General features: G+C 48.8%; 1 protein-coding gene and 1 non-coding gene across 7 annotated transcripts in view; both read left to right on the top strand.

The window, feature by feature from the left end:
• Nap1l4 (nucleosome assembly protein 1 like 4) overlaps window positions 1–22,136 on the top strand; it is a 42,695-nt gene extending 20,559 nt beyond the window's left edge. For 5 of the 6 annotated variants that reach the window (XM_070009697.1, XM_070009698.1, XM_070009700.1 and 2 more), the window contains 8 exons: window positions 3,171–3,242; window positions 7,936–8,075; window positions 9,980–10,125; window positions 14,288–14,310; window positions 14,753–14,872; window positions 16,326–16,355; window positions 17,157–17,213; window positions 21,286–22,136. In XM_070009697.1, coding sequence (XP_069865798.1) covers window positions 3,171–3,242; window positions 7,936–8,075; window positions 9,980–10,125; window positions 14,288–14,310; window positions 14,753–14,872; window positions 16,326–16,355; window positions 17,157–17,213; window positions 21,286–21,324 — 627 coding nt within the window. In that variant the 3' untranslated portion in view covers window positions 21,325–22,136. Of the gene's footprint in view, window positions 1–3,170; window positions 3,243–7,935; window positions 8,076–9,979; window positions 10,126–14,287; window positions 14,311–14,752; window positions 14,873–16,325; window positions 16,356–17,156; window positions 17,214–18,860; window positions 18,894–21,285 lie in introns of all 6 variants that reach the window. The other variant, XM_070009702.1, reaches the window with a different exon arrangement.
• LOC138818840 (small nucleolar RNA SNORA54) lies at window positions 4,025–4,155 on the top strand. The gene has a single exon (XR_011369230.1). It is a non-coding gene; the product is annotated as a small nucleolar RNA SNORA54 (small nucleolar RNA).
• Window positions 22,137–24,033: the final 1,897 nt, after the last annotated feature.

A 24,033-nucleotide genomic window follows, 5' to 3' on the forward strand; every position in this document is an offset into this window, starting at 1 on the left:
ACCTGCTTGCTTCTCAGTATGTTTTCAAGTGGGTTTGGTACAGTCTTGTTGTGCTAAGTATGTTGCGCAACACAAAGTATGTTGCTAATGTTTTCTGCCTTGAAAAGGTCTGTTTAGTTTTGTTTTCCTTTTTTTTAAGGAATGGATCAAATTAAGTTGTATGATACAGGAGAAATCCCGCCCTGAATCTCATTACCTGTCTTCCACAAAACAAAACCACTGTCCCTTTCAAACAGTTGAGCTGTGATTTACCTCCACAAGACTACAAATACATTTTTGTGATTTTCAGAAATTTGCCATGAAGCATTTTCACTACCTACTTGCTTTTCCATTCTAAGCCAAAACCTGAATGAAGGATGTAGGCAGGAGATGAGTATACAGCTCAGTGGTGGGGCATTTGCCTAATGTACTGAAGGCCCTGGGCTTTGTACCCAGTATCACAAGAAGAAGAAAAAGTGATGAGAAGCACAGTGTGTTTCTTACTCCCTTCCAAACCAGGGAGGCAGCTAAAATAAATCTGCTTTCCTGATGAGAGAGTGAACTGTATCTTCTAATTGTATGTTACAGTTACTAGGGTGGCTTTTAGGGTAGTTACACAGCGAAACACCGAGACAGTGAGACTTCTTTGAGTTTTGTTTTTCCTTGTTGAGACTATGTAGCCCAGGTTGGCCTCAAATTGACAGTCCTCCCTGTCTTGACCTAAGATGTGTACCACCACGCCTGCTGTCACTGTTCTGTGTTGTTTTAGTTAGGGTTGTTTGGTTGTTTTGTTTGTTTGCTTGCTTGCTTGTTGTTTTCTGTGCTGGAGATGGAACTCAGACCTCACACGAAGTTTTCTATCAGTGAGCTACCCCAGCCCTCTGTGTTTTTGTTGGTGGTGGTGGTGGTGATGGGGCTTGAACTCTGGCCTTGGGCACTGTCCCTGAGCTCTTCAGCTCAAGGCTAGTGCTCTACTACTTGAACTACAGCTTCATTTCTGGTTTTCTGGTGTTTAATTGGAGATAAGAAACTCATGCACTTTCCTGTATGGGCTGGCTTTGAACCATGGTCTTTAGATCTCAGCCTCCTGAGTCGCTAGGATTACAGGTGTGATCAGCCACCGTGCCTACCTCCCTCTATGTATTTTAAGAAGCTCCTCAGATGATTCTAATATGCTCCAAGGGTTGAAAAACCATTCAGGGGAACAGAGAAGGATTTGCTTATTGATCTTCTAAGACTTGCTGTATGATGAGTTTGTGGGACTTGGTGTGCCCCTGGCCGGTGCCCACACTCCTAATTGGGACCCGCTTTGAGTGGAGCAAGGAGTAGTGAAGTGGGGCTTCAGCAATGGCTTGCTCCTGGTGCCACTCTACCTGTGGCTGCCTGGCCTGCTCTGGCAGCACAGGCTCGATCGAGGAAGCTTCTTGTGCATCCATTGCCTTGGCTTTGGAGAGTTGCTGTATTTTACTGGGGTGGCTTTTTCATTTTTCTCATGCCACCATGTTAGTGCTTCAGGATTTAAGCCACAAAGCATGTCTACTCCCAGTTTGAGCTAGGTATCTCTAGAACAAAACATAAAAAAGCTTAAAGTTGGAAGGTGGCAGTTACCAGACCAGTTCTTCGTAGAACCTCAAGAAATTCTTCAGTCTAGTGCTAGACTTTAGGGTTAAGAAGTAACTCAATTATCCAGGCACTAGTTGCTCACACCTGTAATCCTAGCTGCTCAGGAGGCTAAGACAGGAGGATTGTGGTTCAAAGCCAGCCCAGGCAGGAGGTCTGTGAGACTTATCTCCAATCAATGACTCAGAAAAAGCTGGAAGTAGTGCTGTGGCTCCAGTGGTAGAGTGCTAGCCTTGAGCAAAAAAAGCTCAGTGACAGTGTCCTGGCCCAGAGTTCAAGCCCCAGGACTGGGAAAACAAAAGTAACTCCATGTTGCAAATGAAGCACCTGTCTGCTAGCACATCATAATGAGAATTTGGGTTTCTTTCCTCTTCTTTTTTTTTGGGGGTGGGGTGGGTAGGGAGGTTGGGACGTGGGGTCTGAACTATGGGCCTGGGCGCTGTCCCTCAGCTCTTCAGCTCAAGGCTAGCGCTCTACCACTTGAGCCACAGCGCCACTTCTGGCTTTTTTCTTTTTGCTTATGTGGTGCTGAGGAATCAAACCCAGGGCCTCATGCATGCAAGGCAAGCGCTCTACCACTGAGCCACCTTCCCAGCCCCATCTCTTCTGCTTTTTCTTTTTCTTTTTTTTTGTCAGTCCGAGGGCTTGAACTCAGGGCCTGGCTCTGTCTGAGCTTCTTTTGCTCAGGGCTAGAGCACTACCACTTGAGCCACAGTGCCACTTCCAGCTTTTTCTGTATATATGGTACTGAGGACTTGAACCCAGGGCTTTGTGCATGCTAGGCAAGCACTCTACCACTAGACTACATTCCCAGCCCTCTCCTGCTTTTTCTTACTGGACTCTAACATTACAGATACTGCCAGACGCTGGTGCCTCACGCCTATAATCCTAGCTATTCAGGAGGCTGCTCTGTTTAAGCCAGCCTGGGCAGAAAATTCCCATTGAGACTCTTACCTCCAATTAACCACTCAAAAGCTGGAAGTGGTGCTATGGCTCAAGTGGTAGAGCATTAGCCTTGAGCACAAAGAGGCTTAAGGACAGAGCCCCTGCCCTGAGTTTATGCCCCACAACTAATAAAAAGAATAAAATTAGAGATTCTGACAAACAGTAGATTGGAATAAGGACAGTTATAAGCATACAGTTACATATGAGCTGTAATCTCCTTTAGGCTGCACACTTGCTGTATGTTCTTGTGGAATGACTATATACTGTGGAATCAGGGTGTTGATTGCCACAGCAGGGGACACTGGCTATCATGGCTGGCAATTGATTTACTCATCTTTTCTGATTTCTGGCATTCTTCTCTGTTTCCTTGGGTGCAGAAGGCCAGATAAGTTGTCTTGGTTGGTGGCAGGTGATGGCATTGGAGGCAGGTATTGATGTTTACCACTGTGCTAGGCAGAAACAGATGACACATGGTATTTGATACATTATTTCTGCCACCCAAAGACCACATGGTTAGTAGACGTCTGAGTTGCTGAAGTTATTCTTTGGCAAAGGGCAAGAATGCATGCGAACATAGCAACTGTGATCTTTTTAAAACTCTGGGTTTTTTTTTTCTTTTTGATTAGGAATATGATGAACCAATCTTGAAACACCTGCAAGATATTAAAGTAAAATTTTCGGCCCCTGGACAGCCCATGGTGAGTACTATCATGCTTGTTGGCTAGCAGACTGGAGCTGAGGGCAGAAAACCCTATTCTTGGCACTCAGTGCTAGGTGGCCCGAAGCAGTACTCAGCACTGTGCTTGGGAGCCTGGACAGTTAGCCATGTAGACATGCTGTGGCATGTCTACATGTGGCACAGGGCCTGGGTTCTGCCTGAGCTGTGGTGGTGCCTTTGTGTGTCATCATCAGATGGTGGTAATGCTGTACATTTCCTAGGTATCTCACAGTTTACACATAGTGGATAGAAATGTTCAGTTTTAGGAAGTGGCGCTGTAGCTCAAGTGGTAGAGCGCTCGCCTTGAGCTGAAGAGCTGAGGGACAGCGCCCAGGCCCAGAGTTCAAGCCCCACGACCGACCAAAAAGAAAAAAAAAAGAAATGTTCAGTTTTAAAGACATGGGAGGTTGCCACATGTGGTGCTGAGTGCTTGGAATCTCAGCTACTTGGGAGGCTGAAGTGGGAAGATGACGAGCACATGAGGTCAAGACTAGCCTGGGCGTGCATCATAGGAGGCCCCATCTCAGAGCTAGGGTGAAAGAGTGGGAGGTATGTACACAAATACGAGCATTGCTTTCATTCAGGACGCCGAGGAAAGAAATCTACCCAGCTGTAGTAGTTAAAAATAACTGTAGGAAAGATTGGAAATGTCTTCCCACCCCTTAGTTTGCATGAGTGAGTAGGCCTGCCTGTCATTTGGGGAGATAAGCCTTAACTTACCCAGGAGAAATGACTGCTGGGCCTAAGCCTGGGCCTTTTCAGGAGCACTGTTCGTAACCTGTCAGCCTGGCTGGCTGTGGTTGGTGGGTTCCATTCCAGTGCTACAGCATTTCCAGTGACACATGACTGATTGTCTGACTGGTGGCTGTCAGTTTCAGGTCTTGGGGACATGTCCAGAGGGGCTGGGAGGTAGAGATCTTGGGGCTGAGAGTCGCAGATCTTTGCCGCCCTCCATGTCTCAGAGCCCCAGGTACATAGTTAGTGGACGGAGTCCAGTGTGGAGCTTTGTTATCTCAAATCCTGGAGGGAGGGGAATAGCAGTGGCTCATCTACAAGATTCTGTGTGGTTTTGGCTTTCACTTCTTTCTACTTTGAATTTTAGTTTTGAACTAGCAGACATTTGTTGTATGCAGAGGGAGTGTTCATTGTGATCTGCACTTTTTACATTTGATACATTTTCCCTTGTGTCTTCCATTTTTTCCCCCTTTATTTTCATTCATTTTAAAATTTGCTTTTACTGTTTTTACTGCATACTTGTTTCATGATTTCCTGGGGCCATTTGTCTTCCCCTTTCAACTACTGTTGTCTTCTGCTCACACCTTGTAGACCAAAACCTAGTTCTTTCCTCTTTCCCCTTATAAAAGCCACCTGCTTTTCTATGCACAAGCCTGTAATCCTAGCTAATTAGAAGGCCGATTTGAAGATAAGGATATGAAACTAGCCCAGGCAGAAAAGTTCAGTAGACTCTTACTTCCTTAACTAGCAAAAGGCAGAACTGTAGGTATGGCTTAGCTGTAGAGAATCAGCCATTAATGAGAAAAGCTAAAGGATAGCACTCTAGTCATGAGTTCTAGCACTAGAGCACACAGCAGACATCCTCTGGGGATGTCTCTTGACCAGAAACTACCTGCCAGCACACACGGCATGATCACAAAGTTCTATCACACAAGCTTTTTGTTTTGTGCTAGTCCTGGGGCTTGAACTCACTGAGCACTGTCCCTGGCCTTTGGTACTCAAGGCTAGTACTCTACCATTTACTCCACAGCTCTACTTTAGAGTCTCATTGACTTTCTTGCCCTGGCTGGCTTCAAATTGCGATCCTCAAATGTTGGCCTTCTGAGTAACTAGGATTACAGGTGTGAGCCACCAGCACTTGGCTTCATTGTACAAGTTTAAGTTGTGTCCCTGGCCATAGTTTCCATATGTGCTATCAATTTGTGGCTGTTCTAATGATGACATCATGATGGGCATACTGGGGTGTAGTCAATGCCTGCATTTAGCTTAATTTCCTAGTTCAGCTTCTTGGACGTGTATCTGTACAAGGCCCCAGCTGGCAGTATTATGTTCTAGCTAGCAGTACTTTTCCACACTTCTTTATACTAGTAAACTTTTTGGCCATGTAGTTTGAAATAATTCCAAATCTAGAGCAGAATTGTAGCAACTAAGACCACTTGCACATTCCCCCTGCTCTTCTGTCCACTCTTAACCATGGGTTGTATATGTGAGAGTTATTCTTGGCATGAGCATTGGCAGCAGTGACAACTGCATTAAAAAATCTTCACAGTTGAGTGTGTACTGGACTAGGGTGTGTGTGTACGTGTGTCCTACTTACACAAGGCAACCTTACCTTATCTCTGCTTGGCAGTGAAGTAATCCTCTCTCTCTTTTTCTTTCTCTCTCTCTCTTTCAGTCTGTCTGTCTGTCTATTGTGGAACTTGAACTCAGGGCCTGGGTGCTATACCTGAGTTTTTTGCTCAAGACTAGAGCTCTGCCACTTTGAGCCACAGCTCTACTTCTGGTTTTCTGGTGGTTAATTGGAGATAAGTGTCTCATGGACTTTCCTGCCAAGGCTGGCTTTGAGCCATGATCCTCAGCTCTGTTTCCTGAGTAGCTAGGATTGCAGGTGTGGGCCATTGGTGTCTGGCTGTCTTCAGGTTTTTGAGGTTACCTTTTTTTTCTTCAGTGGTGATAGTTTCTGGTGTTTGTATTCAGGGACTCAGTGCTTGTTAGGCATGTGTTCTACTACTTGGACTATACCTCTAACCCTGAATATTCACAAATAACCCTTATTCCCCAGTTACTGGGGATTTGCAATACACAGGAGGCATGGAGTGAGTACTTGGAGTAGACATGGTAAATGGGGTTTGTTTATTGGCAGTGGTGGGGTTTGATGACAGGCTGGTACTCTATTACTTGAACCACACTCCCAGCTTATTTTAGATTACTTTTATGAAACAAAGTCAGAGTGGATGAAGATAGGAAAACCTGAGGAATGTAGGAAAAGGAAGGCTGTGGATGTGGCCCAAGTAGAACACCTGCCTGGAAATGCAAGGCCCAAATTTAGACCCAGAACCATCTAGAAAGGGGGGTAGGGAAAGGAGAAAATAACCCTACCTATACCTGCACCAGAGCTGAGAGCAGTGAAGGACCAAGAGTTGTCATGCATTTGGTGCCTTGTCCTCATGCAGGTCTCTGCAGCTGCTTGCTGGGGTCCAGCAGTTGCTGGCAGACTCGGTCCCAACCCGAAGCTTGCATCCTCACCTCCTCACCTTCCTTCCCAGAGTTTTTTTCTTTCTCTTCTGGGGAAGTGGTTGTTTAGCTGGTCACATAGTTAGTCTTGTAATTTCCCTTCGGTTGATGGTTTGTTTCTAGTGGACGGGCTCTCCAGGCCTCATCCTTCACAAACCGTCCTTCTTGCAGTGTTCATATGAGGAGAGCCTAAAGCACAAAGTACTCAGAAGCTCACAGAAAGACCCAGCAGCGTGGGCACCAGCAGGGGCAATCAAGTCCAGTCAGTCTTGTGAACCCTCTTTCTAAATGACTTAACCGAGCTCATTTTCAATTTTCTCCTTACAAATAAGAGCTAAGGAAGAATCTGCACATTAATGCATGCATCCCCATAGTTTGCTTAGTTTCCTCAGATAAAACAGATTCTTTAAAATGGAATTAACTTGTAATCTTGCTAACTTTGGATACTACCACTTGGCCCTTTATAAATCTGGTTATCACCTGAGAGAATTCTCTGTATCCCAGTGGGCTGACTAGCCCTACACAGTACTTTTATACCTTATGGTGTAACTTGAGAGTTGAGTGGTGGGTTTTTGTTGTTGTAGTAGGGGCAGTTTTGGGGTACTGGTACTAGGGTTTGAACTCAGGGCCTGGGTGCGCTCTCTCAGCATTTTTGCTCAAGGCTAGTGTTGTCTCTATCACTTGAATCACAGCTCTACTTCCAGCTTTTTGATGATTAATTGGAGAGAAGAGTCTCATGGATTTTCCTGCCTGACCTGGCTTTGAACCTCAGATCAATCCTCAGATCTCAGCTTCCTGAGTAGCTAGGATTACAGCTGTGAGCCACTAGTGCTTAGCGTTAGGTATTAGGATTTTTTGTTTGGTTTTGTTTTGCTGGTCCTGGGGCTTGAACTCTGGGCCTGGGCACCATCCCTGTGCACTTTTTGCTTAAGGCTAACACTCCTATCACTTGAACCACAGCACCATTTTTGTTTTTTTCTGTCATTAATTGGATAGGAGTCTCACAGACTTCCCTGCCTGCACTGACTTTGAACCCTGATCCTCAAATTTCAGCCTTCTGAGTAGCTCGCTAGATTACAGGCATGAGCCACCAGTGCCTAGCTTCCCCCCACGCTACCCCCACCCCCCACCCCCTGTTCTGTCAGATCTGTGCACATTCTTTGTTTCTTCTTGTACCTGCTCTTGCTCAGATCTGAAGGGTGCTCTGGAAGCACTCTGTAGGGAGGATGGAAGGAAAGAAGGAACGAACCTCTCATTTCTCTTTCACCCTCCTCCGGAGGCTTCCCTAGGCTTTGCCAGTAGGGTGGAGGATGGAGCTGAGAGGGAAAGCAGGCTCAGCTGTGGGTGGTGATTTCCAGCATAGCCAGTGGAATCTGTTGCTAGTTATTTTTAGACTTTAAGTGGCGCTGTTCTCTCTGCTCTAGTCTTTTGTGTTAGAGTTCCACTTTGAGCCCAATGACTACTTTACCAATCCTGTTCTGACAAAAACATACAAGATGAAGTCAGAGCCAGACAAGGCCGATCCCTTCTCCTTTGAAGGTCCTGAAATCGTGGACTGTGACGGGTAAGAAAATGTCTTTTTAACTTGTCTTTCTGAAACAGAAAGCAGGAGATAATATTGGAATTTAGGATGGAAAGATACAGCTCGGGGTGGTGGGTTCGATCCTGTCATCCCTTACTTGCAGGTTGAAAATCAAAATAAAACAATAATAATGTAAGCAAGACGAACTACTTAAGGGTCTAGCAGGATTTAAATGCAGTCCTGGAGTAAGTTGCAAGCAGGTAGTGTGTAGCTAGGGTGTCTGCACCTGGGAAGATGCAAATCAGTTCAGACAGGTTTAGAACAGTATTGGGTTTCTGTTGGGGGGGGGCAGGGATTGGGGTTTAGACATTGTAAATTGAAGCTCCTCCAAGTACAGAACAGACAGTGCAGGTCAGTCGCAGTCAGGAGTATGATCAGATGGTGGCTTTGGAAATTGGTAATATCTTTGCAGTTTGATCCATGTTGATTTCATTCCCCACAGACCACTAAAGGAGGGGATTTAGCTTAGAATCAATTCCTATTGGATGGTTTTGACTAGAGGAAATTGTTTATATTTGAATTAAAATACTTGCTCTTATTCACTGAAAATAATCTCCCTGAATAAGTAGTTTAGAGCTTTATTAAAGTCCCACTCAACTTGAATGGCTAAAGTAACTGGGTGAACATACATGTGTATGTGTTTACAACACTTGGGCCTCACACTTGATAGACAAGTACTCTGCCACTTGAGCCTCTCCTCCCAGACATTTTTGTTTTGTCATTGATTTCCCAGAAAGGATTTTAATGTTTTGCCTGGCTGGCCTTGGAGCACCATCCCCTCCTGTCTATGCTTTGTGTCTACTGCCACACCTGGCTTGTTGGTTGAGATGGGGTAACTTTTTTGCCTAGGGTAACCTTGAACTGTAATCCTCCTCCCCACCTCTGCCTCCTAAGTAGCTAGGATTATAGACTTGAACCTTTTTCCAGCCTCATTGTGTTGTATTTGTTTGTCTTGTCAGGATTGAGGTTTGAACTCAGGGCCTCATGCTTGCTAGATAACTGTTATACCACTTGAGCCATGTTCCCAGCCCTTGTTTTTGTTTTGGGTCTTTTTGGGGTTTGGGAAACATGGTCTCACTTTGTAGCCTAAATTGGCTTGGAACTCTGGCCTCCAAGTTAAAATTCTGCTTCTGGAGTGCCAGGATTACAGATGTGCATCACATGCCTATTTCCTTCAGATGTGTTGTTGAGCAGCATGTCAGTTGCACCAGGAGTACCTATGTATGCAAGGTACCTGTATGCGTCAGAAGCAGGTGTCCTGACTGCCCTGGCAGGTCAGCAATGTTCACAGCAGCCTGGCTCACAGAGTTGACCTCTGGGCATCTAGGACATGTGAGTGGATGACTCCACTCTCCACTGTGCTGACTAAATGGTCCTTTTCACCTGTTTGAGAGTACTTGAGCAGCTTGGGAGCATAATGCCCATTGTCATTAGGAAGTCTGAGGCTTATGCCAGTTGATGGTGGCTCACGCCTATAATCCTGGCTACTCAGGAGGCTGATCTGAGGATTACAGTTCAAAGCCAGCCTGGGCAGGAACATCTGTGAGACCATCTCCATCCAATTAACCACCATAAAACCAGAAGTGGAGCTGTAGCTCAAAGTGGTACTGCTCCAGTGTTGAGCAAAAAGGGCCTGAGTTCAAGCCCTACAACCAACAACAGAAAAAAAGCTTGAGACTTGAGGCAGATATGACAACCAGAGTGGGGGGAATACTGCCAGTTTCATTAGCCAGCCTTCAGATGAACTTCAGGGACTATGTAGTACTCAGATTAGCAATTGGTTATATCAGATTTTCCAGGTATAGCATAGACCTGTGGCTTGCTCCTTATATGCATCATAGTTTTTTCCCTGGAGTGTACCCACAAAAGTTGTGTTGCTTCTGCAGGTGTACTATCGACTGGAAGAAAGGGAAAAATGTGACAGTCAAGACTATCAAGAAAAAGCAGAAGCATAAGGGCCGGGGCACCGTCAGAACTATTACTAAACAGGTGCCCAATGAGTCCTTCTTCAACTTCTTCAACCCATTGAAAGGTAAGCCAGAGGGCTGTGTCTTCTGTGCTCACATGAAATCATTTCATTGCCCTGATGTATGCCTTCCTGTCTCAGAGTTCCGTCCTATGCTTCTCAGATGGAAATGACGGCTGCATCCTGGGTCTGGTTTTGGTGAATGGTTAGCTTTCTAGGCAAGGAGCGCGGGGACAGTAGGACTGTCAATGGGACAGCAAAGGTGTGGTCTTTACCTGTGTCCGAGCTGCTTCCTCCCTTTCCTTCCTGGAGCTAGTCAGTTGTGCAGGTTCTCCATCACCTGTTAAACCTTTTTAGTCATCTTTTTGTTGTTGTTTGGTGGGGAGGGTGGGGTGCAGGTGGTGGTTTGGTGCCTGTCTTAAGGCTTAAGCTTAGGACCTGGGCACTGTCCCTGAGCTTCTTTGCTCAAGGCTAGCTGTCTACCACTTGAGTCATAGCTCCACTTCTAGCCTTAGAGATAAGAACCTCACAAACTTTCCTGCTGGGCTAGCTTCAAACCTTGATCTTCAGATCTCATCCTCCTGAGTAGCTAGGATTACAGGTGTGAGCCATTGGCACCTGGCTGCACATAGAACCTTCACCTAACACACTGCCCTCACGATACACTCTTTTGTGTTTTATTGTAGTGGTCACTACCTGCAGTTTAACTTTGATCCTAGAAGATAGAAAATTGTGCTGGTTTGGGGAACAGAATTGTTTAGTGCTCAGATTTAGTGCTCAGATTCCCTGTTTGAGGAAAATTCCTATTGTAGCTTTGCATTTAGGCATATTGGCGGGTATGACATTTTCATTGGTTTTTTTATTTTTTTAAATTGTTACGATAAAGGTGATGTACAGCAGAAAGGTTACTGTTACATAAGTCAGTTAAAGGGTATGTTTCTTTTTGGACAATATCACCCCTTCCCTCAAATTCCCAATGTTTCCCACCTATTTCCACCCACAAGTTGAATAATTTATTTTATTTATTTATTTATTTATTTATTTTTGTCGTTTATGGGGCCTGAACTCAAGGCTAGCGCTCTACCACTTGAGCCACAGCACCACTTCCAACTTTTTTCTTTTTGCTTATGTGGTGCTGAGGAATCGAATCCAGGGCCTCATGCATGCAAAGCAAGTGCTCTACCACTGAGCCACCTTCCCAGCCCCTGAATAATTTATTTTCAACATAGTGTCTGTACTGAGTACCACTGTTACATTTGTTTACCCTTATTCCTCCATTTCTGTGTCTAGACTGGTTTTAAAATAACTTTTAGACTTTAAAAATGTATCATGTGGCTCACACACAGTAGGAAGAGATCAGAAGGATCATCGTGTGTGGCCAGACAGGCAGAAATTTCTCTAGACCCATCTCAACCAGTAAAAAGCTAGTGCTGTGTTGTAGTACACCTATTGTCCTTAGCTATGTGGGAAGTGTAAGTAGAAAATACCTGCCCTGAAAAACCCAGAAGTGGCACTGTGGCTCAAGTGGTAGAGGGTTAGCTTTGAGCATCGAGAGGTGCAAGGACAGAGGCCAGGCCTTGAGTTCAAGCCCCAGGACTGGCAAAAGAAAAGAGAGGATAGAGGAGTGACTCAAGTGGTAGGTGGCCTGCCCAGCAAGCTTGAGGCTCTGAGTTCAAGCTCTAGCAACTACAGAAAAAAAAAAGCAAAGTTGGAGTTGATAATTGAGGCTTGAGTACTTCTATGGAGATGAACTAAGTTTTCACAGTTATTAAACCACACTTAAAATATAATTAGATTCTGGCTTGTAGATTATAATACCATGACAAAGCTTTTCTTTTAAAGAAGAGTAACAGTGGTGCGGTTGTAGTAGTGCTGAAAAAAACGTAACAGCCAGGTGCTGTAGTGGTGGCTGATGTCTTTTAATCCTTACCAGTTTGGAAGTGGAGATCCAAGGGTCACGATTTGAATCCAGCTGCGGCAGAAAAGTCTAATTAACCACCAAAAAACTAGAATTGGAGCTGTGGCTCAAGTGGTAGAGTACCAACAATAAATTTGATGGGGCTGGGAAGGTGGCTCAGTGGTAGAGCGCTTGCCTTGCATGCCTGAGCCCTGGGTTCGATTCCTCAGCACCATATAAGCAAAAAGAAAAAAGCCGGAAGTGGTGCTGTGGCTCAAGTGGTAGAGCGCTAGCCTTGAGCTGAAGAGCTGAGGGACAGCGCCCAGGCCCAGAGTTGAGGCCCCACAACCGGACCCCCCCAAAAAATAATAATAATAAACTTGAATTGGATGTACATGTCTGTTTCTCCAAGAATAGCCCATTGTTGATGAAAGTGACTGCGGCACTGCATAGTGGTTATGAAGCCATCAGTTTCATGGCTGACACCAGTATCCTCTGTGCAGCCTACACTGTTCTCTAGACAATCACCTTATAATCAGTATATTGTATATTCACAAACAGCGTGCAGTTCAGAAATCTTTGTAATGATATACTTGGGGTAGTTACAAAAGTGCTATTCTGGACTTCGTATTTTAAATAAATAAATAAATATTGGGTAGGTTGTGGGGCTTGAACTTTGGGCCTGTCCCTCAGCTCTTCAGCTCAAAGCAAGTGCTCTACCAGTTGAGCTATAGTACCACTTCAGGTTAATTGGAGATAAGATTCTCATGGACTTTCCTGTCTAGGCTGGCTTTGAACCACGATCCTTAAATCTCAGCCTCCTGAGTAGCTAGAATTCCAGGCGTGAGCCACCAGCACCTGGCTTAATTTTTAAATTTTTACCTGAAGTTCCAATGTACAGTTAATACATACCCACATTATATTTGTACAAGTGTTTAACACAAGAGTAAATGTCAAATAGTTGGAAAGTCTTGGCAGATGATAGAAATTCAGCAATGTTCTTGAAACCAAATGCATTTGTTTTAGTGTTTCTCGTTAATAAGACTTATAAATGTCATTCAGATTTCTCATCTCCTTCCAGTCTTTCAAAGTGAGTACTTCCTTAGACCCTAGACCATTTTTCTAATCATAGTAGTCTTCCCTTCAACAACCTGATCATGGCTTGAGCTTTCTCCTCCCTCCCTCCCTCACTCCACTCAGAATATGAACCAGTCTTGTGTGCACTTACTGTCTTCCCTTGCATTTTCTCCTCTTGCTTTTTTACTCCCAGAACCTGCTCTCTATTTGGGCATGTCCTAGGGCACTGTCTCTGATCTTTTGTACTAAAGGCTATAGTGTTCTACCACTTGAGTTGCAGCTCCATTTCGGACTTTTTGGTAATTAATTAAGAGATAGGAGGCTCATGGACTTGCCTGCCTGAGCTGCTTCAAATCTCAATCCCCAGATCTCAGCCTTCTGAGTAGTTAGGATTACAGGTGTGAGCCACTGGCTCCTGGCTTTTTACTCTGTTATTCCTACAAACCAATGTAAAAGTCAAGTGCTGGAGGAAGAAGGTGGACTCTGCATTTGAGCTTCTGCAGAGTCCACAGCATGCACATGTGCATGACAGAAACTGAGGGGTAAGCTAAGGGTCCGCTTGCTAGAAGAGTGCTCTGTCACTTGAGTCATATCCCCAGTCCTTTTTTTGGCCTTTAGTCTTTCATATAGGGTCCTTTTATTCTGGGTTGGTCTTATACCCTGATCCTCCTAACCTCCTATGGAGGTAGGCAAGATTGCCTGTCTGTACCCTGTGACTTGGATTTTCAGCCAGGATTATACATTGTTCATCTGGCCATGGCTTAGCTTCATGGAATGTGGTCAGAAGTCCCTCTTCTGTTCTGCTCTTTCCATGTCAGCACCAGTCTATTCTTGTATGTGTTGACCATGTCTATGCATTAGCCTTGGCAAGAGAGTTGTACCCTTTGTGGGGGACATAGCAGACACTTGCTTGCTGCCTTTCCCAGTGACAGACAGGAGCTCCATTTCTCCAGCAGAGCTGTGCTGCCTCGGCTCAGCCTGTGCTTTTTCCTTGTCCATTTTTTAAACTGCTCTCGTGCTTTTCTGATTCTTAACTTTGGCTAGCTGGGCCTGGTCTGGGGAGAGCAGGTCAGGGTCAGGGGAGGCTCTGGTGGGAGCCTGAGAAACCATCCGAGGATTCTGGTGGGGTCTAGCCTTAAAACCCTTGGGGTTAGAAGTGTCCATTTCCTTTGTCAGCTGAGCATCCTTTTGTGGGCTTTTACATTTTTTTTGATTGTCAATGTAATGTACATGTTTTGTCTTTTCTTTTTCTAGCCTCTGGGGATGGAGAATCACTGGTAAGATTTGTGTTGTCAAAGTCCTATTTTCTGGTTGAGTCTCTCTTTCCTGAATAGGGCCTCCTCTTTCAATCCATTCCTGTCCATTCTTTAAGATTGTCATTACACCCTGGGGCTGGGGAGAAGGGAGTATTCCCTATGTCCTTTGCTTGAGGAATAGACAGGAGTCCTCCAGTTTTGGGGTTCACTGTTAGGATCTCCAGTACCTCTAGCTTGAAACCTGGGGCACGTAGAGGAAGAACTGCAGACTCTGAGCTCTACCTGTCCTGTAGTTTTGCTTTCAAATTCCTTTCAGGCTGCTTTTGTGTGGCTTTGAGTATGTGATGACCCTGCGTCAAGCCCAGTGAGCTAGGAGTGGAGGATGAAAATTGGGTAGGGGATTTGAGCAAATAAATGTGTTTGCCCCACCCAGATGAGTCAACCTGTTGGTTTTTCCCCTCAGGATGAAGATTCAGAGTTCACTTTAGCCTCTGATTTTGAAATTGGACACTTCTTCCGAGAGCGGATAGTGCCGCGGGCCGTGCTCTACTTCACAGGGGAGGCCATAGAGGACGATGACCATGTATGTGCAAGGGGGGCTGATTTGAGTTTTGTCATCAGCCAGGCGCATGATGTCCCCTCTCTCCTGTGTTGGGGGGGGCGAAGATAGATGCGGAAGGGGACAATTGGAGAAGTTGCAGTGGAAGAAGCCCATGTGGCAGATCTGAAAACCTCAGAAGGGGCAGAAGGCTCATGTCCTGGGAGGGAGGGGCTGAGTGCTTGGAAACCACAGGGAGGCTGGGCCCTGCCACACCGTGGTTGGCAGTAGTTCCGCACAAGTCTGTGGGGTAGCAGCTCCTGCAGGCTGCTGGGAGAGGGGCCCCAAGTGCTGTTTGGTGCCAGGCATGGGTTGAATATTATGCACTCTAGGAGATAGACTTCTCTTCTGTAGCTTGTCGGTTTCATCCTCAGTGCTGGAGCTCTCTCTCTTATGAGCCATGGCTCCTTACATCTTTCCCGGTGTGTTGAACTCATTGTTTAACTTCTGAAGGGTGCTTACCCTGGCTGGAAGTGGATGGCTATAAACAAGGCATGTGGACCCACTGAGTATGGGTAGGCCTCTTGAGTGCAGAGTTGTAGAGGGCAGGTCTCAGGACAGGCCAATCACACAGCAGGTTTAGACCAGGGCTTCCCACTGGAGACTCTGCAAGCTGAAGGACTGTCCATGACCTGCTTGTTTGAATGTGGCCCTTTTAATAAAGAATCCTCGTTTAAGTTAGCTGAAATGTCAGAGGCTGACCTGGATGGATTAGCCATTACTCTGCCTGAGCAGGCAGATTGGAGACAGCACATGTGCATTGCCAGTGGGTAGTGCTCACTAGAATTAGAAATGCCCGCCCCACCCCCTCGCCCAGATGCTCCCTTGCTAGCTGTGTGACCTCTGTGGCTCCTACTTGATGGGCTCTGGCACCAAGTGTTACTTTGGTGGCCAGTACACACACACATACAAACACACACACACACACACACGTGGGCTTTTACATAACACGTACACATGTGTACATACACATAAACACTGATTAAATGAAAGACCCACTGATTATACTCCCAGCTAGCTGTGTAGGTAAGAAAAAAAAATGGATTCATTGCCTTATAGATAACCTTCTTCCACTGCCAGCAGTTTAGACTGAAGATGAGAGTGGGAGCAGAGTCAGCCAGGTTCCCACTTGGGTCCAGCCTGTCACACCTGGCACCTCCTGGTGCCCCCGCACTGTCCATCCCCCTCCCCCTTGATTGGAGTGACTTTCACTTACTCATGTCCCGTGAAGACACAGGTTCACATGTGCACCGCAGCCTAGCCTGAGCTTGCAGTGTGTCCCCAGAGCCTGCAGCTGCCTCTGCCTAGGTGGCCCCTCTGTGCAGCAAGTCACTCCAGACCTCCCTCTTTCTCAGTCCCGGCTGGTGGGGGTGCTAGTTGGCAGGCTACCATTAAGTTTTATAACCTTAATGTTTTTTCTGGGTTTTTCCCACTCCAGTTTGAAGAAGGCGAGGAAGGAGAAGAGGAGGTAAGACATGGAGAGTGTGGACTGGCACTGCCCTCATGTTGCCCATGTGGATTGTGCTGCCATGTGGTGGGGGTCACCTTTGATTCTTTTTTTTGGTCGGTCGTGGGGCCTGAACTCTGGGCCTGGGCGCTGTCCCTCAGCTCTTCAGCTCAAGGCTAGCGCTCTACCACTTGAGCCACAGCGCCACTTCCAGCTTTATTTTTTCTGTTTATGTGGTGCTGAGGAATCGAACCCAGGGCCTCATGCATGTGAGGCAAGCACTCTTACCACTGAGCCACCTTCCCAGTCCCAGTCACCTTTGATTCTTGCACCCCTATTTAGCAATGACACAAATACATACATATGCTGCACCAAGCCCATGATTTGTCACCCTGAAATTGCTTCCAAAATATACCTTAGAAAATAAACCCCTGCCCAGTGCCAAAGGCCCGGGCCACTCAAGGGTGGAGTTTGAGGATCATGGTTGAACACCAGCCTGGGCAAAGAAGAGTCTGTGAGACTCTTACCTCCAGGTAAACTGCTACAAAGGCCAGAAGTAGAGCTGTTGCTCAAGTGTAAAGCACTAGCCTTGCTTAAGCCTGAGTACTGGCACAAATGTTAAAGAAATCGTACCTTTTTCAGAAGTGAGAAAATGGATCTTCTTTAGAAATGTGTGTTTATTTCAGGCTTGTCAGTGAAAACAATACACACAGACAAAATGGTTTAACCATAGGGTGTGGCAGGGACAGGCTTCCTCTAAAGCAAGGGCTGCTTTCATGGTCCCATCTTAGTCTTTCCAAATAACTCTCTCCTTTAATACAGGAGTTGGAAGGTGATGAGGAAGGAGAAGAGGAAGAAGATGCTGAAATTAACCCTAAGGTCAGTTATTTGGGGTTCCCCAACCAGCAGGTGCTCTACTGTGGGACTTTGAAGAGGTGTTGCTCACGTTGAGGTAGAATTGTGCTGAGCATGGCGGTACACGCCTTTAATCCCAGCTCTAGGGAGATAAGAGGCAAGAGGAGCACAAGTGTGTGCCAGCTCGGCCTGCATTCTGAGGCTCCTGTCTCCCCAAACAGCTTCAATGAGTATATCCGAGGAGCTTTTGGTGAGAAGTCGGAGTATGTCTTTGGAAGTAAAGTCCCACGGGGCTTCTGAGTGTTCCCTGGCACTGATGAGCAGAAAGCAGAACTGTGGGTTAGGCTTGGGCTGAGAGTGCCTAGAGATCTCAAATGGGTAAATCTGTTTCAGCTCATTTAAAATAAATGGCAAGGTTTGATAGAGAAAACAGGCTTAAAAGAAAAATGAGCAGGTAGCTCCATCCAGCAGCTCCCCCAGTTTTATCCATGGTCTCAGCAAGTATGGGTCAGGGAGCTGAGCCCACCTCCCGCTGACAGCTGGCCTTGTGCCAGTGCAGCATGAGCCTGCGCAGGAAGCCACAGTCCCTGCATGCCAACGGAAGCATGCACGGTGGGTGTGGCGTTGCTGGCATCTCTGTGGTCTGCGTCTGGTCTCCTTGTTGTGCTGCCCCTTGTTTGCCCTACAGTGGACTCCGCCAGTGTCGTGCCTCTGTGCTGCAGCCAGTGTCGGATGCAGGCGCCATGCACACGCAGGGCACACATCCTACGTGTGTGCACATGGCGGGAGGAGGAAGGGCACACAGATGCCGGATGCACATACATGTCACACCTGTGTGCACATGGCAGGCCCCAGAGGAGGGTAGAAGGTGGGAGAAGGAAGGGTCTGCGCAGATACCATGCACACATGGAGGAAGAGTCTGCACACCAATGTCATGCATCTGTGTGCACTATGTTCACAGCGGGCGGGCCTTGGGGAAGGGTGGGAGAGGAAGGGCCTCCATTCGCAGACATGTGCCTCCTGACCACCACGCTGGAATGATCTTATGGCCGCACTCGGGGAGTGACGGGGGACTGCTTGGTGAACATGAGCCAGGTGTGTGCACTGAACATGCCACCCTGTGGGCATGGGGTAGCCGTGGCCATAGTTGGCAGGGACTGAGGACTGGCCTGGGGCACCGTGGCGTTGTGCTGTTTGTGTCTCACTGTTGGTCTGTGGGTTTCGTTCCTTTCTCCTTTGTTGCATGCAGTCCTCACCCTGCCGGGCCTGTCTCCTCTCACCCTTGGTTTCTAATAGCGTCTCTCCAGGTAGTTGCAGATGGCTAGCATCACCTGCTGGCACCTCTGATTGGTTGTGTTGGCCAGGAGCAAAGATGTGGCTAAGCTGCCAGCACAGGCTGCCTGAGGCAGTTGTGTCCCTTTGTCCGTGGTCCTCCCCCCCCCCCCCCCCCCCCAGCAAGGGTCACCATGGAGAAACAAGGGAAGGGCATTGGTGTTGGCATGAGTAGTCTTGCCTGGTGGCCGTGTTTGAAGGGAGGGCAGCCGGGCTGCATCTGTACACCTGGTACCTTGCAGCTCTGTCAGGAGAACGTGGCTGCTGCCTCCTGTGTGATTTTTATACTTGTCATTTTCTTTCATGCTGACAGTTCCTTTCAATTTTTTCCCCATTTAGGTGTAATTTTTGTTAATCATTCATGCGTTCTAGGTAAGGTGGAATCCGTTCATACCTAATTTGCAAACTTCTGTCTGTACTTGGTCTGTGCCCTGCGTTGTCTTTGGGACATAGGAAGGTGCGCCCAGCCCCTCTGCAGGGCTGTGCTGGGGCCTCGCAAGCCCAGTGCTCCTGTGGGCTCTGCTGCTGGGTTTGTAAAATGGGCAGCCACAGGTAGATGTGCCCCCTGGTTGGCTGAGTGCAGCAAGTTACAAGCTGTCTGTCAGGTGCATGCTCTTGAGGAAGAGTAAGGAGCTGGCAGGGTGGCACAGAAGTCCCTGTGGACCAGCAGGCCTGGTAGTGCCCCGCCTGCTGTCCCCAACTGTGCCATCTGCACTGAGATGGGATCAGACACGGCGGTGGTAGAAAGGGCCCGCGAGAACTCTGCAGAACAATGGATGGGATGTTCTGGGGAGTTGAGTTGGACAGTTTTGGTCAGAGGAGGGAAGAGCCAGTTTAGTCCCTACCCGAGGGTGCTCAACGCTTTCTAGGATGCAGTGGGAGGAAGAAGAAAGGTATAGGGGCCGTGTGCATCACGTGCCATGGTAGGGGCTGCTGCCCCCGGGGAAGAAGGCTCACCCCGATGGCCACACAATTTGGTGGGTTCCCTGGCCTGGCGTCCATGCACCTGAACCAGCAGTTCCGTGAAACGGTCCAAGATACCCTGGTGGGAGCTGTGCCTAGTGCAGCTGGTAGAATGAGGTGTGCTGGTTAGAGGTCTGCCTTCCACCCTTCTCAGCCGACCACCCTTGAAGCCAGGCTCCTGCTGGGCAAAGCTTTGGTTGAAGGGTCGGGGCTCCGTTTTTTAGGCTAGATAGCTGAGTGACCACACCCACTTGAGTTGCAGTTTGACTTTGGCTGTAGCAGGCTCCCTCCCTGGAGGAGTGGAGTACCTGCAGACCTGGAGAGGCAGGCACTTTGAGAGGCATAGGCTTTCCCCAGTTACCGCTGCCTTTCCTGGAGCTCTTTGCCCTCACCGTAGCCAGGCCTGCTCATATCTGTGTTGGATGAGACAGTCTGGTGGGCTTCCTCTCTCAGGGTGGAGGTGGGAGTTGAACCAAGTCCTCTTGAACTCTTAACAGGCACATGTTCAGTCTCTGCTCTAGCTCTAGCCTTGGTTTTATTTAGGTCAGAGATGTTACATTCTTGTGGTTAAAATTGTTACTTCAATTATGTAAACAAGATAAATTACACAACAACCCCTTGTTAGGTGACATTGTGTATATGTGATTTATGTATGCATAAAGATGTGCAGGAGGCCAGGTGCCAGTAGCTCACATCTGAAATCTTAGCTATATAGGAGGCTGAGATGTGTGGTTCAAAGCCACCTGGGACAAGCCCGAGACTCTTACCTCCAATTAATTACCAAAAAGCTGGAAATTAAGACTGCCCAGGTCCTGAATTCAAGCCCCAGTACCAGCACCTCCCCCTCCCGATAAAACTTTGGAGATTGGGTCTCAAGTTTTTTGCCTGACTGTTGGACTATGATCCCACATTCCCTGCCCCGTGTAGCTGGAATTACAGATGAACACCATAGTACCTAGTTCGTTGTTTGAGATGGGATCTTACTAACTCTTTGTCCGGTCTTTCCGCAAGCTCACATTGATCTCTATCACCCAGTAATTGAAACCTTAGGTGTGAGCTACTATGCTAAGCCCTCTTCCTTTTTGGGGTGTTGGGGGAGCTGTGGTGGAGATAGATCGGAGGGCCCCAGCCCCTGACTTCCATTTTCTGCCCGTCCGCGGTAACCACACGGTCCTCTCACTAGTTGCACGCTGCGTGCCATCCTGCTCCTGCTGCAACTGCCAGGGACACCCCACCTCATACTTCAGAGGCCAGGAACCGCCCCAGCCTCCTCCAGGCTCACCCTTTCATACCAGCCTGACAAGGCTTGGTTGGCATCTTTTTGGCTTGGATTTTGAGTGTATTTTGTTTTGGGCTCCCTGGCAACCTGCAGAGCAGCTGAGATGCAGGCCGAGCCAGCCTGCTCCCCGCTCCCGCTCGGGGCTCCTCCACATGCTCCCTGTTCCTTGTGTGCTCATACTCCAAGATGTGACTTCACAAGGCAGTGCCGATGCCAAGTTGCAGTCAGTAACGTGTGTGGTGCTGGGGATTACCCGGCTGTGCTGGTGGCAAGGGCTCTGTCTGCCCTTGTGCCTGTGGTGGGGCCTCACACACAGCCCACCTCCCTCCACAAGCACTGATTAGGGCTCTACAAGGTGCCCTTAAAAGCAGCCTGCTGTGACTGCGGGGGTCAGCTCTGGTTTCTTGCCCTCAGTACCCACTTCTGATGGAAACCCGTGGGCTAGCTGCCGTGGTGGGCTGGAGATGGCGGTGAGCGGCGTTGCCTTGGCTCTCTACAAGGCCTTGTGTTTTCTCCCTGCAGAAAGAAGCCGGCCAGCCAGCGGAATGCAAGCAGCAGTGAGGAGCAGCGGGCCTGCCGGCGCCTGTGGGCGGCCCTGCAGCGGCCCGCACGCGGCGTGCTGACATCTAACCCTTCCAAGTGCATGACTTCACTTTCACCCTTCCTTTCCTTCTTACTTTGCTTAACTTGTACAGTGGCGACGGAACTGCATTTCAGAAGTAGCAGGCTTAGTTCTAGCACCTCTGCAGCCTTGGACCTCCCTGGCCCTGCCCTTGGGAGGCCGAGACCATGTGGGGAGGGCGGGGAGGCAGGGGTCGCGCCTGGGCAGAGCAGTGTGCTTGGTGCTGGAGCCTCCACTGCCCCCGTTGTTCGCAGCCACTGACTGCTGTGGGTGGGCCATCCCCAGAGAGCTGGTAGTGTGGCCACGTTCTCCTGGTTTCTGGGGTGCGCTCCGGGGCCAGAGCCAGGGGGGCTCCGCCTTGGCGTTTACCTGGTGACTGAGGGAAAGGATGGATGAGAGCGCTCTGACCCGCTTTGCAGACGGGGCGGGGCTGGAGCCAGGGCCTGCGCCTCCGTGCTGGGGGTGACGCTGCCGCGTGAGGTGGCTGTTCTGTGTGAGCCTCTAGTCTCTTTTCCTCGGTGTCCCCTGTTTGACCCCACCCTGTCCTGTCTTCAGCCCTGGGTTTGGTGTGGCCTGTTGCGGCGCGTGTGTGGGGTTTGAGTGTGTGTTGGTGGTTGCGGGGACAGCAGGTCCAGCCGGCAGCAGGCATTTAGAGTGCGCAGCCTTACCTGATAACGCATTTGTAACTGAATACGGTGTTTTCAATTTGTACAGAATAGTTAGAATATTCTATTAAAGTTGAGAAACATGAGCCGAGCTGAGTTGTGTCTCTGTGCAGTGCTGATGGAGCCACGCGCCCTGCTGTGCTCGGGGCTCTGGCCATGGCTGCTCTTCTGCCTTCATGTTGTGTTTGGGGTTTGAAAGCTCATTTTTAGGAAGTGGCTGCGTGTAATTTGCCCTCACCTCAGTGTCCCGTCCTCCCCCCAACACACACCAAGCGGGCTGTCTGACTGAAGCGTGGGCTAGGAGCCCTTTGCAAACTGCAGGAGAGGCTTTGAGGATGACGCCTGGGTAGATCAGAACCCACAGGAAGCTTTCTGTAGAGAGCCAAGAGCTGTCACCTGCTCCCCGATGAAGGGACGCGTCGCCCACGCCCGCCCTCCCCCCACCCCATCAGAAAGGCCTGCTGGGCAGACGTCTTGCTCAACCATCTGACTGTGTCCGGCCAGGACAAGACTGGGCTCCAGGGAGAGCAGCCTCAGAGCCGGCTCTTCTGGTGGCCAGCCACAGGCCCTGCCTTCCACCTGGAAGTGGGCTCGGGGTACCAGAGCTGGGCAGCTGCTTTTCCCATCTAGGCAGGCTCTGATCTCACCGGCTGCCCACGGCAGGCCCGTCACCCAGCTGACACTGGTGGGCAGCCACTGGAAAGGGTGGAAACCAGGTGCGTAGAAATGTTCCCAGCTCTAGGTGTCACTGTCTCCTGGGTGTCCATAAACATGCGGTTCAAGGGTGATGTGAAGACCAGCAGTGACGCAGAAAACTAAATGCCTGGGTAATTTCCATAAAGTTCACAGGGACAATTGGCAGTGTGCTAGCTAGCTACCTTGCCTCCAACGGGCAGTGGGTGGAGAGGCTCAGCCTCCCTGAAGGGGGCGCTGTTGCACCTGCAACATTCATTCTGATGCTGGCGGTACATGCCCTGAGAATCTGAGAGGACACGCTCTGTACTGCATGCCCTGACTGTTGGCCGAGTGAGTGAGCCAGCCTAGCACATGTCCAGGTGCCTGTGGACATCAGTGGCTCGGTCAGGAGGCACCAGCAGCCACTGTGCATGCCTCCCTTGGTTCCGACCGGGTGCGGAGGACGGGGACTTTAGGAGCGGTGAGGGTAAATGGTGAGCTGCTGGGGTACTGGCATTTTGTCTCCCTTTCTGAATGAGACCCCCACCTCCTGGGAGTCCCCCGAGACTCAGTTACTGGAGTCTCATACACAGGCTTCCAAGCAGTAGTGCTTTGCAGGAGAAGTTCCCCTCTTTGTTATGTTTGTGCTGGTGTACGAGGCTTGAACTCTGGGCCTGGCACTGTCCCTGAACAATTTCCACTCGGCCTGTGTGTGTCTGCATGGGCCACTGCTCCATATCCGGTGCTCCAGGGTCCACAGGAGGCCGGTTAGCAGGGCCCCTGTGAGACCAGCACCCACCCAGCTGTTCCACGTTGTCACAGGAGGGTGTGCTCACACCCAGGTCCACAGAGCACAGCAGAAATGGCCGTGTCTGGATTTAAACGGACCTGGGGCCATCTAGGAGGCGGACCTGACTGCATCATGGTCCCCTTAAGATGAGGATGTTCAGGCCAGCTGCTGATGGTGTACACTCGTAATCCTAGCTACTCAGGAGGCTGACACCTGAGGATTAAGGTTCAAAGCCAGCTTGGGCAGAAAAGACCTTGAAACTCATCTCCAATTAACAGCAAAAAGCTAGGAATGGAGCGTGGCTCAAATGATAGAACACCAGTCGAGCAAAATGGCTAAGCAGGGTGTGAGGTTCCGAGTTGAAGCCCCAGTACCAGCTCACAAGATAAAATCATAAAATAGGGACATTTGCTTGCGTGTAAGTTAGACCTCGACGCAGACGTCTTAAAAGTTCCCAGCAGGGGGCAACTGGGCTCAGGATTGTGGTTTCTTGAGGTGCTGAGGGCGTCAGCCCCGGG

This window comes from Dipodomys merriami, unplaced genomic scaffold (assembly GCF_024711535.1).
Source record: "Dipodomys merriami isolate MVZ:Mamm:240054 unplaced genomic scaffold, mDipMer1.0.p SCAF_78, whole genome shotgun sequence".
NCBI classification, from domain to species: Eukaryota; Metazoa; Chordata; class Mammalia; order Rodentia; family Heteromyidae; genus Dipodomys; species Dipodomys merriami.